Source organism: Hippocampus guttulatus, chromosome 4 (assembly GCF_054856545.1).
Source record: "Hippocampus guttulatus isolate MCC_2025c chromosome 4, RoL_Hgut_1.0, whole genome shotgun sequence".
NCBI lineage: Eukaryota > Metazoa > Chordata > Actinopteri > Syngnathiformes > Syngnathidae > Hippocampus > Hippocampus guttulatus.
In genome coordinates this window covers 13798117-13816093 of record NC_141264.1, presented here as the reverse complement: position 1 = coordinate 13816093, position 17977 = coordinate 13798117, and the positions used below count along the sequence as shown (strand labels likewise).

General features: G+C 42.6%; 1 protein-coding gene across 4 annotated transcripts in view; it reads left to right on the top strand.

Annotated features, from left to right (window-relative positions):
* Nucleotides 1-17977, top strand: part of LOC147206027 (genetic suppressor element 1-like) — a 48229-nt gene that overhangs the window by 12311 nt on the left and 17941 nt on the right. The window contains exons 1-2 of one of the 4 annotated variants that reach the window (XM_086109631.1): nt 2997-3046; nt 16655-16834. In XM_086109631.1, coding sequence (XP_085965757.1) covers nt 16657-16834 — 178 coding nt within the window. In that variant the 5' untranslated portion in view covers nt 2997-3046; nt 16655-16656. Of the gene's footprint in view, nt 1-2996; nt 3047-10848; nt 10879-16614; nt 16835-17977 lie in introns of those variants that run through there. The other 3 variants (XM_086109630.1, XM_086109629.1, XM_086109627.1) reach the window with 3 other exon arrangements.

Genomic DNA, 17977 nt, shown 5'->3' with positions numbered 1-17977 from the left:
AGCAAGAGATAAGATGCAAAAGGGAAAGTACAGAGAGGGGTGGTGCTAATAAACAGGATTACTGCTTATCGTTATAGCGCTGTGTGTGTGTGTGTGTGTGTGTGTGTGTATGTGTGTGTGTGCGTGCACGGAGAAAAACTGATTGTAATTATGACAGAGAGGCAAGGGATTTTGTTAGCTTGTGTTGTTCTTGGGCGTGTGTGTGCTGTGTATGCTGTGGCAGCACATGACGGACGTAACTGGTATAGTGGTACCTTGACTTACAAAAGACCCAATTTATGAGGATTTCAACATTATCCTTGCTAACATAATAAACACTGCAGATGAGGTGACTGACGTTAAAATATGTTTCGGTAACTTCTAAACCTTTAAAAAACTGCAACAGCTACAACAACAGCACTACTAACAGGCATATATTCTCTCCCCTTTATGAGAATAATAACTATTATTATATTACTTTTATGGGGGGCAAACAATGAACCGCGATATCACGGGGTCCACTGTTGGTGAGAAAGGCTCTCTTGTCTGTAAAAATCATCAAATGTCATCAAATTGGAGGTTGCCTACTGCCAGGAATGTGTTGTTTGAAAGCGTAGTCTCTACCGTAGTAGCCAATCTGTCGAATGCACATAAATGCCGGGTTAAACTCGCAGGTCCACCCACGTCTGTGACTCGGCCCTGTTTGTGATCTCCCACCTGACCGGAGCGGTAAACAGGCGTCTCATTTTCATTGGTTGGGGGAAGGGAGGAATACATTTGAATAATCAGACGCTGGGGTTCATGACTGATCGTATGCTTCTGTGCATGCTGCATGCGCGTATATGAGTATATGTGTGAGGGCCACATGCAAGCACTTCCTTCTGTGTTTTTTTTTTTTTAGGGCGCATCTTCGACTGACATGAATGGAGTGTGCGCTGCCCAGTGCGTGTGTGCGCGGTTTGCATACAAATGTGTGCATGCTTGCGTGTGTGATGGATAGAAGGCTTTATGAGAGAGGAATAGGCTAATGACCGGGTCTCCAGAGGCAGTAAAGAATCCTGCAGCGATTACTGCCACACTTCATAATAGCCTCTGTGCTTGGCCTCTTTTAGATGGTGCGGGGGCGGGAGGGGGGGCTGTGCAGTGTTACCCATCCTGACAATACACTGCACTATGCGCTTTGACCCCCCCCCCCCCCCCTGAACAACACACGCATAGACAGAGCATGATCCATGCACCTGCAGGAAATGCGCATACTCTCGTACACGTTTACAATCTATCAGTCACTCTAATTCTGTGCACACACGATGAGCGCGCGCGCGCGCGCACCCACACACGCAGGCATGCACACAGCAGTGACTCTGTATAGGTCACAGAGGACGGAGGTGAGACACCACCCACCTCAGAGAGTGTCTCACTGTGCACAGCCCCACCATAAATCATGTCAGGCTACACATGTCCCTGTAGACACACACGCGCACACACACCCCCTCCTCCCCCTGTGTAGGTTTGAGCACAACAGCCACGGATTGGGAGGGATTGCAAGAGCCTCGTTCGTATGTTTTGTTGCCTCCTTCAAGCGCTTGCTGAAAGGCTGCCTGTGCTCATCTACGAGCTTTTTGTGTGTAGTTGTGTGTGTTATTAAGCAGGTACGTTAATTAGGGGGAAGCATAAAGGCTCGACTGGCAGTTGTATTGGTGTGCAAGGTTGAAAGTCGCAGGTACAAATCCACGCAAAGCAGCTGCAAAAATGTGTGTGCTGGTGAGGCAGGTCTGAGGGGCTGGAGCTTCCTGCCATTCAAAGTAGTTTGATGGTCTTTTGACCCATTTTCACTCAATTTGTCCAAAAGGTCACCCGGACTACAGTGCCTGAAACACTGGATTGCAGATCACTCACAGTAGGTGTGATCCATCTGATATCAGGTCAAAGGCAAAAGATAAACAGAGCTGCATCTAGTTTTGCTATATGCCCTGATTAGTGCTAGCTTCTGATAATCGGCACGTTCATGTAGTAGTTTTCAACGAGATTGTGTATTTATTTTTGAAGATGTATCCATGTGCCATATACAGTGATCCCTCGTTTATCGCGGTTAATGGGGACCAAAACCACCTGCGATAAACGAAAATCCACGAAGTAGCGACCAATTAACATATACAGGTAAAAAAACAAACAAACATTTTTTTTTGTTCTGTCCGCAAACAGTCCGTGAGAAGCTGCAAACCAACAGCGAGTCACATAGAGCAACATATAAAGTACTGTACTCCATGTATATGAAGAAAAAAAAAAACAATTTTTTTCTTTTTTTATGAATATATTTGAAAAAATCCGCGATAAACGAAATAGCAATGGATCACTGCATACGTAATGTAGTGTATATGAATCGCGCCAGCGATGCAGACTTGCCTTTCAATGACTCGACGCCACAAGTATGTCTGCGCGCATTAGCTGACACCTGTAACAGAAAGGTCCCACGAGCTATTTTAAACTTGCTTTAATACAACCAGTGTAACCAAAACACATTTGGATGCAATTTTTCGTGATAGACCAAATACATTTGAATTAAATTGTGTCTCTGTTGGTATAGCTCAGTGCTGCTCAGCTTTTTGTGGCATAATGTCAACCTTAAATTTGAACTTGCCTGCATGCGTATAATGTAAAAACCCACGAAAAGAAAGAATTGGTGAGCACCAAAAGAGGAGTATGAGTTCAACTAGCAGATATGTTGACATGATGACATGAGCATCACGTCTTCAGTGCCCTTTAGGCCTGTGTGAGCTATCAGCACGGTGTGTGCATGCATGTGGAAAGGCTTGGGGGGAGGGATGGGTGGTTGGGGGGATTCACCTCTTCCCTCCTCTCCATCCCTCGTTCCCCCCCAGGGAGCATCAGTGGAGCAGGTGCTAGTTTCCCCACCCACCCCATCTATCCTCCCTCCCCTTCCAAGCCTCCCTCCTCCCTCCTTCTTCCTCTCTTGTCCTTCCCACATCCACGCAGCCGCTGTGTTTTGTCACAGTTACGAATGAGATGGGCTAAAGCCGAGGACTGCTTCCTTATTTTCTTTTAGGCGGTAAGTTATCTGTCTCATGCATTCTTTTTTGATTTTATTTTGATGCCTAAATGCTGCTTGTCCAATTAGGCTCGCAATGATGTGTACACACAGCTTTGAGTTGTCTGTGTTGACTTGATGGCGATTGCAATGGATATTTATCAGGGCTACACTTCTCGATTTGAACAACTTAACTGCTGTTTGCTTTAATGGTATTACGCATGTGCTTTCTTTTTATGGCAATGTAAATGGGTCTTTTAGGCAGCAAGCTGTCTGTTTCATACTTTTTATTTTATTTTCATGAAAATGCTGTCCAATCTGAGGCCTCTCAATGATGTCTGCTTTGGGATTTAAAAACAAAAACAAGAAAATGTCACAAAATAAGGAATATATTACAAACAAATCACAAAATGATCTCCCAAGAGAACAGGAAAATCAAGATTTCTTAAAACATGTACTAGCTAACCTCAAGTCTACCGACCAATGTCTTATTTTAGTCTAAACTGACTCCTAACCGGTAATGAAATCTCAATAACAAGATTTTTGTGGCAAAAAAAGAAAAAAAATCTGTGACTCACAGGCTGCCTGGTAAAAAGAAATATCTTGGCAGACAGAAAACCAAGCATATTTTTTCTTGATTTGCAATACCTAATCTGGGTTTTGACTTTTTTTTCTTGCAGTGGATGCACAGCATTCAGTTGTCTGTGTTGACTTGATGTCTATTGCATGACTTATTCATCAGTGTTGCACTATTCTGTTTCATTTCATTTTCATATGTATTTGCTATGGAAATGATGCAGTGTGTGTAACTCAGCAAAGTGTGATTTGTGAGTGTGAGTATGAGGGTATTCAGTAAAGATCTATTCTCTTTCACGGAAGTGCAAGTACAGAAACCGGAAGTCACTTTGATTCCGTTTGTCACACATGCCGAAAATCTGTTAGTGGGAAGAATTGCGTTCAAAAAGGGTTGGAATGGTCTGGTTGATTATATTTGTGATATTTGTCTGTGTCTACAAATGCAGCAAAACACTTTTGAACCGAATGAAAGCCACGTTGTATCGCCTTTATTGCCAAAAAGCAGCACGTCCAGTTGGAGCGTGTTCACAACTGACTGGCGGTCAGGTGTTTGTTAGGCAGCTTCTGCTGGACAATCTCTTTCCCGTCCAACCTGTTGCTGAGCAAACAAATGCTCCCGTCTGTGGCAAACCCGATTTAATAGATGCAAATGGACCTCACGCGATTTACAGTAAGGTTAGGATTACTTGGTGTGAGGATAGTTAGCTAGCTATGTAGATAGATGGATAGCCATCTAGGAAAATTGGTAGATAGCCAGCTAGCTAGCTAGCAAGATAGATAGAAGATGATGTGTCTGTCAGTGGAGTGGGGCAGTGATAGCAGCCACTGAAACTGCTCGTCCACCCTCCTCCTCAGTTTATCCAGGCGAAAAGCGTTTCTTGAAGTTTCCCTCCCAGCACATAACTGCATAAATGATCTGCTCCCAGCCATGTGGGGATAAGTTTAGAATTAGTTTGGGCTTGAGGTCATGGAGTCTCCCCACATCTCTCTACCCCATGGCTGTGATGCAGGGTGTCATCCCACAACACCCACGGGACTCAAGGGAGACCTTTAACAGTGACTGTATTGTTGGCGTCAACGAGACAGACGCCACCGGGTGCATTAGCAGCAGCCAAGCGGATCACTTGGCTATTGTGTGCGTGTGCGTGTGTGCGTGTGCGTGTGTGCGTGCACACAGCCTGCAGGTGGAGTTTGACACACATACACACGCATACATGCACACATGCACGCGCGCGCGCGCACACACACACACACACACACACACACACAAACGTGTGCACCCCCATGCACCATCTGACCTGCCATGGACCAGCTGCTCTGCAGGGGTTACCAAGTCAACCTCCAATCTCTTTAATGATCCTCTTCTCATATTGATATACTAAAGTAGCCCACTTGCTAACACCCCCCCCCCCCCCCCCCCCACACACACATACGCACACACATGCACGCACATCCTTCATACCCTCTTTTGGTTGTAGTAGCCGTGTGTATTTGCTAGTCATTCATGCATCGAGAGGCAGTTTGTTTTAATTGACATACCAGGAAAACAAGTTTGGTGACAACTTGTTGCTGGGCAGAATTCGTAATTCTTGGATCAGCTCAGGTGGAGAGGTGTTTATTACCAATAAGTTTGGAATTGTGGCTGTAGTTTGCAGCATCATCTCACATGTATCTTTGGCATTTTTGGCAGCTTATTTATACCTCTAAATTCATCACTTTTCAGGAAAACAAACAACCCCCCCCCACCATGTTTGTTCAAACCTTAACTTTGTATCATCAAAGAGAGCAAGCCACACACTTTAAATTGGTCAGTCATTTGTAAAAATAACACACACATGGAAACTGACCAATCGAAGCAACTGAAACAAACACTACATTTCACCAAATTGACATGGGAAGTTTTGGCCTGATACCAGCAGTGGAGACGAGCCAGCTTACAGGAATGAGGTGGTTCAGCTGGGGTCCTGGAAATACGACAATAAAATCTCTTTAAACACTTCAAAGATCATTATCAACCCAAGGCTGAGCAAAGAGCAACTTGCACCACTTGTCATTAGTGGGTCTCAGGTGGAGAGGTGAGAACCTTTAAACTCGTCAGTATCCACATGAGCGATGACTAGGGACTGTACTTCTTGGAAATCCCACCCCCCACCCCCCAAAACCTTCTCCAGATGCACACTGGCGAGCATCATGGGTACTGTGCCATACAGGACGGCAAGATTCTCCAGCATGTTACTGAAGCTTCACAACACATCAGCGGGGTAGCCTCCACACCACCACACCACTTATACAGGTATATGACAGCCATCCCACAAAGAGGGTGCAGCACATTTTCAGAGAGAACACACATCCACAACACGCACTTTTCAGACTTCTCCCATCTGGCAGATGCCAAAGCCAGAAACAGCTTCTACCCACATGCCATCAGAATCCTGAACAAATGACATCACTGTCTGTCAACCACACTGTGGCAATATTTTTCGATTGTAATCCTGCTCATTTGAACGTTTACACTGTGCAGTAGCACAATTTTGCAATTTGAGCATTTTATAAAAATTGTATATGTTTTTTTTTCTTTTTGCACCAACGAAACTCTTACCTCTTGACAAACTCAAATACATTGTCCTTTTTTTTTCTTGTTCTTGCTTGCTTCAGCAGTTTTTACAGAGATTGCATTTTCAGTCGATATTTGAAAGACAAACACACGGAGGCCATGAATAGAAAACATTTAACATCTTTTAAAATATTTCTTCACTAAGGTCATGTGATCTGAAGCGTATCCCGGCTAACTTTCGGCAAGAGACGCAGTACACTCTGGACTGCTTGCCAGTAAATGACAAGGCGCATATATGAACAAGCATTCACACTCACACTTACAGTCTTCAATTAACTCATTCAATCCCAGCCATTTTTACTGGAGCAACCCCCTCAATCCCAGCGTTTTGCTGGATTTTGACTGATCTTGCAAGGCCCACAGAATATTTGGTTCTAATGCTATATAAACATGGAGCCTACCAAAATAAAGTTGCTTTTTCCATTCTTCAGCAATCGGCATTAAGACATGGCGAAGTTTCATGGAAATGGCAATTCCTAGGCAAAAAACGGAGAAAAAGAGCTTTTTGTAAAAGCATGCATTTTAATCACGTGAGGCCCCACTGCCACCTACTGGTCACTTTTTTTTACATGATTTACAATGCAAATGGCTTATTCTCATTCACAGATTGCATCAGACCCTCCCCCTCTTTATGACGCAAAAAAAAAAAGACTTAGACATACAAGTACGTCGTTGGTAGGCGGGGCCCAATTTTAAAAAGACGTACAAGTACGTCTTGTGGAATGAACAAATGCATGCTTTTTTTTCTGGAATGTTTTTTCAGGAGTATGTGCAGAAAACCCATGCAAGCAATCAACTCTACTAGTTTATGTTGTGCTTCACGGAGCACACACCTTGGCCGACGCCGCCCGCTTTTCCTCCCCGAGCACCTGCCTGCGTGCATCTGCTATTTTGTGTGTCTTAGGTGCCTAAGTGTTTGTTCAGACGGTCGAGGTCAAGCCAGCGTGCTGTGGACACCTGCCGTGTGAGGCAGTCCGGGGCCACAGGATGAAAAGGAGGAGACACTGAGTCTGCCTGACCCCCCCCCCTTCAAACATAGACAAATTGTAATGATGTGGCCAATTGCTAGATGAGGCACGAAATTAAAATGGGAAAAAATATTTTAAGTAGAGGCTTGTATAAAAAAATGCTCTGACAGTATAAACTGCAAGATCATTGTTTATAATGTGCTTTTAGTCCCTTTACAGTGACACAATCCAATAATCTTAAATTAAATGTACTTTAGAGGTTATAGCTCTGTCTGGTTTTTGATGAAGACTTAGGCCTACTCTACTATATTTAATGTTAGCAATGATACTTGGAGAGCAAAGCATTTTTTGAAGTGGTACTTGGGCCAAGGATAATTGTGTTTAACCAAGTTTCCCAAGTGCTCGGTTGTCATCAGTGAGCGAATATGACGAGCAGATGAGTGTCCAATCAGCTCTCGAACATCATCCCAGCACTGCTCACAGCCACTAGAGGGGCCATTCCGGGCATTGCTACCAGAGGTCTCACCAGCATCATTTTCCAAATATTTGCAGTTGTGATAACGCACTTGATTTGAATGAAAATAGAGCCACTTGAAGCTTAGTGTTGTGTATCAAACACAATCATTGCATCTACATGTCCTCGACTCACTGCTTCGGAGTCCTAATTGTCTGTGCCTGAGCTGGAGGTGTTGCTTCTTACACTCTGTGCTTTTTCTGCTCCATTTACCCCAGCAGCACAAATGCGTGCTGGCTGTTTGGTCCCCCGGGGTCGCATGCATATATTTTGCAGAGCGCAGTGTGTGTAAAGTCAACTGAGTCAGCTGATTTGTAAGTGTGTGTTGTAAAGGAAGATCACCTTTCCTCGTGGATGTCTTGCTGCACATCTTTTTCTCTTTTTTTTTCTTCTGACATTTATGTGCACTTACGGGCCTGTTTGTGTGTGGCAGAGGAGAATGTGTGTGTGTGTGTGTGTGTGTGTGTGTGTGTGTGTGTGTGTGTGTGTTGTTTATGGATGGTGAGGAAGTGTTAAGTGCTGCTGTGCGAGCGAAGCTAGTAAAGCCATTTAGCAGCCCCGTGAGGAGCCCTGAATGCTGGGCTGACGCCACTGCGACTGCTATTATAGACAACTTTAAGGGGCTGTAAAACATTTGGCTACTTTGCCTCTCATTTGCACTCAATGTGTATGCATGTGTGTACGTGTGTGCGCGTGCGTGCATGCGTGCGTGTGTGTGTGTGTATAGAATCCATGGATGTCTGCTAGCTATTGTAACTGCTATTAACGTTAGCTGCCAGAGCAGCAAATAACAAAGTGGAGCGCATGTGTACCAGCGAATAAGAATAGATTTGGAAAATATTGCCCAGCACAGCATTTGTGTCAGTGGATGGTAACACATGCCAGCACTTGAAGTTGAACATTTTTTGAGGTTGATGTTAAGGTGATGAGAGACGAGTCGATGTTGACTGATTGATGACATCATTTATAGGTTTTAAGTTATTTACTTGCTATCTGCATAACTGTTTGCCTTCAGCCTCCAAATACAGAGGTGTCTTGAAATACAAGTGACGCGAGTCACAACAAAGCTGGATTGAATTCATCTGTTATTTTTGAGTGCATACTCCTGAGAACTAGCCAAGTAGTAAATGACGAGCACAACAATGGCTCTTGTCCTCACATTTTCACGCTAGGTGGAGGTCATAAACAAACAGAGTGAATTAAAGTGTCGAGCAACACATAGACACACACACACTCGCACACTCGCCGACGTGCCAGAGTGATGATGCCTCTGGAGTTGCAACCTCTTCTTCCGTGCTAATAACCTATCCCTTCACACACACACACACACACACACACACACACACACACACACACACACGCACACACACACACACACACACCCTGGCTGCTCTTAATGAGCTGACGCAGTAGGTTATGCACCCGCCACTGTCCTCATAGAGAGGCAGTCAGGTGAGAGTGTGTGTGTGTGTGCATGTGACTTTTGGAAGAAGGAGGGAGGGAATGAGGACAGCAGGCTTGGACACGTCCTGTAGTATGACATCATGCTGAGGTTTGCTATTGTTCATTTAGGTACAGTGTATGTTTTGTGTAAGCATCTTTGTGTGTGCGTGTGTGTGTGTGTGTGTGTGTGTGCATGGAGAAAAACTGATTGTAATTATGACATAGAGGCAAAGGTTTTTATTAGCTTATGTTGTTCTTGGGGATCTACGGTACATTTTAACACATCATTCATCTATCCATTTATCCCCCCATCCATGGATCGGTGCAATCATCTTTCCCTTTCTCCATCCATCCATCCATCCAACCCTGGACTGGTGGCCAGCCGATTGCATGGCACCTATAGATACCCGTTTCAACCTTCTGGAGAGTTGTGAGTCAGTGGGCCCTATTTTCGTGCATCACAAAGTACGGTCAAACTGTGCACATGGGTGAAGTTTTCTTTCATTTGGTAGCTTCGTAGAAAGGCGCAGTTAGAAATGGGCGTTTGCGCCGTTGTGGGAGTGAACACGGATGATTGCTTCCCGTCCAAAGGAAACAGCTCCTCTAATTCCCTTTAAATTCAGCACAGGAGAGGTGCACACCATCTTAGACATTATGGCCCGCATTGCAGTACTGGGGCCCAGGGCTGTGTTTTGAAAAATATACTAAAGATGAGGATAATATTGGTGTGTTTAATTAATTGATTTTTACAATGATTAAGATGGTTCAGTACATGCTGTTGTCATATTTCTGAATGAACTGCAATGACATCCATCACACATATCAGCGGAGGGTGGAATCTGTCTGCCTTTCATTCAACAACGCATCACACCATCCGCGCCAGATCTTAGGCCTTCTTTGAGCTGGTCTTAAGTGTAGTCCACTTTCAGTCACCAAATTGTCAGGTTGAGTGTAAAGAAAAACACCCTCAGTCCACCGAAATGCCCAGCATGGAGCGGTCTGCCAGATTTCCAACCATGGTAAACGAGACTTGCCCCAGCACGAAAATCAAGACGCGGCAGTTTTTACACCGAGGACATGTGTGCGCTGTCAATAAAAATAAAGACCTTTGTCATTAACCTATGCATGGTGTTGAAATGTGGGAGAACATCCAAACTGACACCCAAAACCGTAAAACTGCAAGGCGGATGTCCTAACCACTAATCTCTACTGTGCTGCCTCAATTTAAAAAGCTTGCTCGCCAGGATATATCCCCTTTAAAACATAAACATTCCTGGAGGGTGCAGTGCCTGGTGTTTTTGTTTTGTTTGTCCCCCTCGAACTTTATGTTGGCTATCGGGGCAAATGTTAGAGGTGAGGGGGTGAAGGGTCACTGTCGGGAGCTACCCCCCCCCCCCACACACACACACACACGCACGCACACGCACTAACGCCTAAACGAAGGAAGAATGACGAGAGCACACTTTGAGAGAGAAAACTGGGAAGCTGTAACGAGTGACAGAGACGACAAGTATGGAGGGTGCTAGGTGTGGGATTTTGAGGAGGGTAATAGATGGAGTGAGAGGGAAAGGAGGAGGGGGTGCTAGTGGATGGAGAGGAGGAGGAGGAGGAGTGGGTTGAGAGGAGGTCACGTGGCCACACGGCAGCTGCAAGGCTGGGGGGGGGGTGAGGAAGGGCGGGGGGGGGCAGAGTCACAGAGGAGCACAGACGACGAACAGGCGGAAGAGTGAGCAGGACGGTGAGTGTCTGCTTGCTTGAATTATGCACACATGCACATGTTACTACGAAATGTGCATGAGTGTGTGTTTATGTGCACGTGTATATGGTGTGTGTGTGTGTGAGTGTGTTTATGTGGTGGTGGACTGTCATGGGAATATGGCAGCAAGATTGTGGCGAGCAAAAGAAAAGAAAAAGCAAGCAGCGTGTTGTTGTTGGCTTTAGTGAAATGAGCTCCCGGCGTACCAAGACAGATGAGAGTGAAGTAAGAGATGGGGGAGGAGGAGAGGAGGAATGGGGGAAAGACGAAGGCGGGATGGCGAGGAAGAGAGAGAGTGCATCCCTCATCAGGATCTTTTTTCCCCCCTCATCCCTCTCTTTGTTAGTTACTCTTCTCTTCACTCAAACTTGTACTCAGGGTAACCAAGTACAGTTACTGTACGGAAGTACATTTGCCAGCTATCTACATGGAGTGTCTGCACTAATTTTGGCCCCTCTGGTTGTACATGCTGTGCGTATATATGCATGCGTACACATGACAGGGTGTTCAGCTGCAAGTTGACAGTCTATTTCTCTCCAATGGCTCTTTTTGTGACTTTTCTTTTAGCATGTATGTGAAATTAGTCACACTCTGTACTGTGCAGATACTTGTGTAAAAAAAAAGTACGCTGATTCCACTCATTTACATAGTCTGGTAAATTTCCAAAATATTTTGCTTTACGACTGACATTATTAATTAATGACAAATTTTCACACAAAATGCTACTAAATAGTTGAGCAAAAAAAAACAGTTTGACTTTCATCGGGGTGCTGGTAGCCCAAAATCATAGTTGTAGTGGTTTGACAGTTTCTCATAAATTCATTTGTTCATAAAAAGACAACTTTTCAAAATATGCCACTTTTTAAACTTTTTTGTACAAAATCCAACTAATTGTTGAGCAAAACGTTTTTTCCCCTTCTATATTTTCGCGCAAACTGTCTTTTTTTTATTTAGCTTGTCGGGAATTGACAGAATTTACTTCCAGACAATTACAGTTACATTTTATATGGCAGTATATTTATTTATTTATTTATTTTAAATCACAATAGTAATAATAATAATAATAATAATAATAATAATACATTTTATTTATAAGCGCCTTTCAAGACACCCAAGGACACTTTACAATAACAAAAAACACAAAACAATACGGGTTGAGTTAGCTTAGGGTCTCAATTATGACATAAGACGAGATAGATACATAGATAGCTATCTATATGCTTCTCACACTTATTAAACTTATTAAAATACACTTTTAACGCATTCCTCTCTTGCTGGCTCAGTTCTTACATGCTAACTTCAAGATGTTGTCACTGCAAAGCTGAAACTAAGAAAATTAGCAAATGCAAAATAAAAGTCTGCTCGCATGCAAACCATCAGAAATGGGCTAAGGGAATTTAACAAAGATGTCACAGCAATTGATAATAATTATAACATGAATAATAACAAGGTAGTGAGGACAATGGCACTTAGATTTTTGGAAGCAGAAAAACAAAATCTTATTCACACCCCGCACAAGTGTTGGCAAGTCATTAGTCAACATGTCATGCACGATCACGGTGTCACATTGAAGCCAAACTTATCACAGCAAACTGAATAAAATGCTTGCTAATAATGAAACAACTCAAACAACGACAGAAGAAAAAATTAATAAAAAACATGCTTTTAAACACTATTTACATTCTTAGTACTGCAAAGCATGCTGGGAGTGCATCCAGTCTCCCAGCAATGCTACAATGCCTTTATTAATACAGCACTTTTAAAAACACAGGTTTAAATATGTTTTTACAGACATGAAAGTAGATATAAAACAAAATAAAACTAAAATTGGCACGCTTTATATAATATATATATATATAAAATGAGAACAAATGAATGCAAATAGATTCCTAAATAAAAAGGGAGGAAAAGAGAATACACAAAATATGAAATCCTGTCTGGAAGACTGAGCTGTAAACCTAATGGACATTAGCATGCTACAGTTATTATAAACCTTCAAACAACTCCTTCAACACTCACAGAGCAACGACCCATCTAAACAAGGCATACGACAGTACTCACAGACATATAGTCTTGCTACTCTGTGTGAACAAAACACACACAAAAATACTGTAGCTTGGTTGGTGACCTTCTCAGCCTCGTCTTCCCCATCTTCTAATATTACCATAAGACCTCACAATGTGGTGCTAAACCGAAGACGTCCAATTTTGAATACGGAAGTGTCAGCATTCTGTATAGCCCCTGTCTACCCCCACCACAACAAAATAAACTCTGCTTAAAAATATCTGATAAATATTTTTTGTGTTGCTTTAAAAACGTCACAGCACCGTCTACTGGCCTGGCATGCATATCACAACCATTTTAGCATTTTTCAAAGAAAATGTGGCTCTTTCGACTCGGTTAATATGATGTCCAATGTGTTTACCACTGTTTATCGCTTGTGTGTGCGAAGGATGATCGTGCGTGTCTTTGTGTGGTGGTAATGAGGTCATGGCTGTGGTGAGCGAGCAGGGGGGTAGGGTGGTAGTTGTAGTGTAGGGGGCTGCTGACTAATTCCAGCTGTAATTAACATTAGTGGGTGAGTGAAAGGGTTAGAGAGGAGGCGGTGGAGGGTTTGGGACAAAGGTTGCTCCAGCCTATGTTTGTGCTAAGTGTGTCCACTAATCAATAGATTATAGATTCAAGATCAGCCTAATTGGCCCCAGGGAAATTTGTGTTTGGACGTCACATGAAAAGCTACACGCAATTACGTTGCATTAACGGACATAAAAGCATCTACATGTGCACTCGCCTCCTTGTGTTCCCCTTGCTTTTATGTGGGAGGCACACAAATAGACTTCTTCTTGCTTTTCAGGGATCTTGGATGCAATCAGAATTGTGAAACGGTTACCTGAATGCGCCACATAGGAGATGAGCTTGATTTATGTAGGCAAGCAAAAATAGAATTGAGCAGACAATGGAACCTTACAGATGAGTTGAGTTTATTGCATGACCATGATTGGAAGTAAATTTACTCAGAAATGAAATACATTTTTTCCCTTTGAAATGCATTGGAAATCAAACTGTACCAGTCTTCCCAAATGCACCACAATGTGTTTTGTATTTTGATAAAGAAAAATAGTGCTGCATTGTATAAAAAGATAATCAAAGAGAATGTAAATAAATTCATTGCTTTTTTTCAAGTGAACAGTTTAGGGCGAGGGATGTATTCCAGCCCAAAATCCAATACATGAAAATACCATATAGAGACCATATGAAAGAGGATGTTAAAAAAAACTGATTTTTACCTATTGCACAGGCTTTAAACACATTTAAACTTCTTTTACTTGTCCCACACACTTAAGACACATTTAAACTTATCAAAACATATTAAAATCTATTAAAACCCATTTTTAAAATTGTTCCTTATAGCACATGAGTTCAATCTCTCGTTTACAGAGTTCTCCGCTAAAGAGCTGCTTTTGTGTCTATCAGTTCAAGTCACTGTGTCAAACTCAAGGCCAGGGGCCAAATCCGGCCCGCCACATCATTTTATGTGGCCCACGAAGGCAAATCATGTGTGTCAAATTCCACGATCCTAGCTAAAATCTGGACATTTTGCAATAATGTTGTTACCCTGTTTACACTCAGTTGAACACTAAATGAACAAACAACAAAAATAGTGGATTGATTTCAAAATTCATCCACCCATTTGTTGTGTACAAGTAAGAATACAATGAGATAATTTAACATTTATTCGTAAAGGCCCTCCAAGGGAAGACGTACCTCCAAAGTGGCCCACGACAAAAATGTGTTTGACACCCATGGTTTAAGTTTACCTTAAACTGACAAGCAAAACAGTTTAACATTGTCTATTAAAATACCAAAACGTAACAAGCCATACATTTCAGGAAATGAAAGTCTGCTAACTTAATAACTTAATAACATATTGTTCAAGCTACTTTACATTCCTACCTGAGCAAGATGAATGAATGCATTCTAGAAAAGTGCCTCAATGCAAATTTAAACCTACGTTTAGCATAGGTTAGTCCTGACCAACTTTTATGAAAGGCTGTTATCTATAATCCTAAAGGCAGCAATATTTAAAGCATCAGGTTATTGTAGAAGAGTTTCCACGTGAAGACGCTTGAAAGTTTCGCGCTAGAGAAAATTTATGCACACACACACACACACACACTGCTGCATTAAGAATAGCATTATACAGAACAGTAGCAATGTGAAAGTGTGAAATACCTTGACCTCACATTACTATCCATACAGAGAGAACGTCTACTACCTTAATGCTAACCTCTGATGTGAAACACCATAGACTGGATAATAGAAATTAATATTGGTGTAATGGTAATTATCAAGCCTCAAACAACGGTTACTTTACCACACACACGGAGCAGCAACACATACTGTACACCAAATACACAGCATACAGCAATGCTCACTGGAATATATTCTGCTCTGTGGGAAGTGGGAACATACATTTTTTTGTACAATTCCCTACAAACCTTTTCTTGGAAAATGTGTTTTTTTCCCACTTCTTTCTTCAACAGTGACACACTTTGTACCAATATGCCTTCATCTGTGATGGTGCTTCCTGTTGGATTCTTGTGTCTCTGTAACGGTCAAGGGGTGGCGCTGTGTCAAATAGAGTGCTGACCCTAATAGCAAATCACGCACATGAGTGCACACGCGTCCATTTCCTCAAGGGAAGTGGCCCACTGTGCCCCTAAGACCTTGGGATTGTCTCCATGCGAGCGACCTTGCAGTTTGTACAAGCTCACACGCACACTTAAATGGCACCTGAATTTCTAATATATTTTCTTATGCTAGTTCTACTTTGGCACCAAGCATTCAGATGAACTAATACATGGAATTATAACAGAACAACAGAATTCCAAACATCTGTTGAATAGATTATCCATCCATCCAATATCCAACCCACTTATCTTCACGAGGGTTGCAGGTGTGCTGAAGCCTATCCCAGCCCTTTTGGGCCATAGATGGGGTACACCCTGAACTGGTTGCCAGCCAATCGCAGGGCACACACAGACGAGCAAACATCCATGCTCACACTCACACCTAGTGACAATTTAGAGTGTTCAATCAGCCTGCCATGCAAGTTTTTGGAATGTGGGAGGACATCAAAGTCCATGCAGGCATGGGGAGAACATACAAACTCCACGCAGGAAGCCCATAATCGAAACATGGTCCTGCGCACTGCGAGGCAGACATGCTAACCAGTCGACCACCATGTCGCCCTCGAAATGATCAATAAAGATGATAAATACCTTTCACTGATACTATCTTCCAGATGCACTCACATCCAAACTAAATCACTACTGTATTTACTTTATGAGTTTCTTTCAATCTCTAAAGCTCAAACTCTGGTATGCTTTGCAAGAGGCGAAGTCTGGTCTCATGTGCGGGGCCAACTTGGCCCAGTGTTTCCTTGATAAATAAGGAAAAGTGCAAAGTGTAATACTGGACTGCCATTGAAAAGACATCCTTTTTTTCTATTCATTCGCCATCACGGGTTGTGGGTTGTAGGTTTGTGGTCTTGCTAGTTTATGGATTTTCAATTTGGAAAATTGATTTGATATATGAGCAAAATTAGTTATGAGATTGTCAGGGAACAAAATAACCCCATAGTCAATTCAGAATCATTGGAATTGTATTGAATTTGATTCAAATGAATATTAAACTGTCCAGAGCAGGTGTCATGTCATGAAGCTTACGGTGCACCTTTGTGCTTCTCCACTCACAGGCATGAGCCATGAGTCCACCAAGTCGCCGCCATTAGGAATGGTCTCCACGGCGACTCGCACCACGGCCACTGTCAGTCCCCTCAGCCCTCTGACCAATGGGAGCGCGCTCGCCCAGTCTTCCAACTCCGGATTTGCTGCTGCCCTGCGCAAACTGGCCAAACAGGCTGAGGATCCCCGAGGTGAATGACACGAGGCGACCGTTTGTTCATCGTCAAAAGTCGTCTTTGGTATATCATTTGAATCATTTAGATTTTATTTTTAGAATGAATGTATTATTTTACCATATTTTTCTATTCGTGAGGAATTTCACCAAATATTTGCATCTTAATTTAAAAAAAAACAAATATATAATATGTTTGACTGATGAGTTTAATTTGTTCCATGACCACACTCTGACCACACTCTGAACTCACAGCACTCTTATCCCAAATCAACTTTCCCCATTGTAAGGTGTTAGAATGCCATTAATTCGTTGCAGCCCCACCAAAAACAGCTGCTAAAATTAGAATGTGTTTTAAATAAGAAGACATATAAATGAACATGAGCTGATGGAGGTCAGATGTTGTAAAGTGCAATGCTGCCATCCAGCAGTGATCTGACACTCACTCGTAAGCCAAACTTTTGCTCGCAACTAGACCCGTGACAATAATTACTCTATCGACGTTCAATTAATTAAATTGACATGAGGTTTTTTTTCTGCAGAGAAATTAGTTTGATTGCAACAAGAATTTTGACTGAGGGTTTAAAATCAAATGTAACAGTTACAATCATTCACTGGATGTGTGTGTGTGTGTCAGGCCATTTTTTTCTGACCGCTTTGTCTCTTCCTTTTTGCCTTTCCATTCATTGCCGAATAATGAGAATCTAATTAAGGCCAATTATAACAAGCTCTCTTCCTGTGGCTTCCCGTCGCTCTTTCTCTTCTTCAGTGTCTCTTGGCAGCCTTCCTCTGCTTCGTTATTGTCCTCCTTTTGTGTTTCTGTGTATGTATGCTGTGACCAGTGTATGCTGTTTAGTCAGTGTTGCATGAACCAATTTTGTGGGTCCCTTTTTCAACCCCTGCATAATGGTACGTGTCTCTTTTTTGCCCTTTCACACACTGCAACTTTTGACATTTTATAGTTGTAGACCTGATCTCACCAGGCTTCCCAGTGGTTTTCTGAAAAAGCCTCATGATTGATTTTGAGGGGCTTGTTTGTGAAACTTGAAAACGACAAAAATCCTGCATTTACTAGTACTCTCCAATTTAAAAAAATATCTTTTGGTCCCATTTATCTCCTTTTTTTTTGTTATCCAATGAAAATTCCAAGTACTTTTGATTT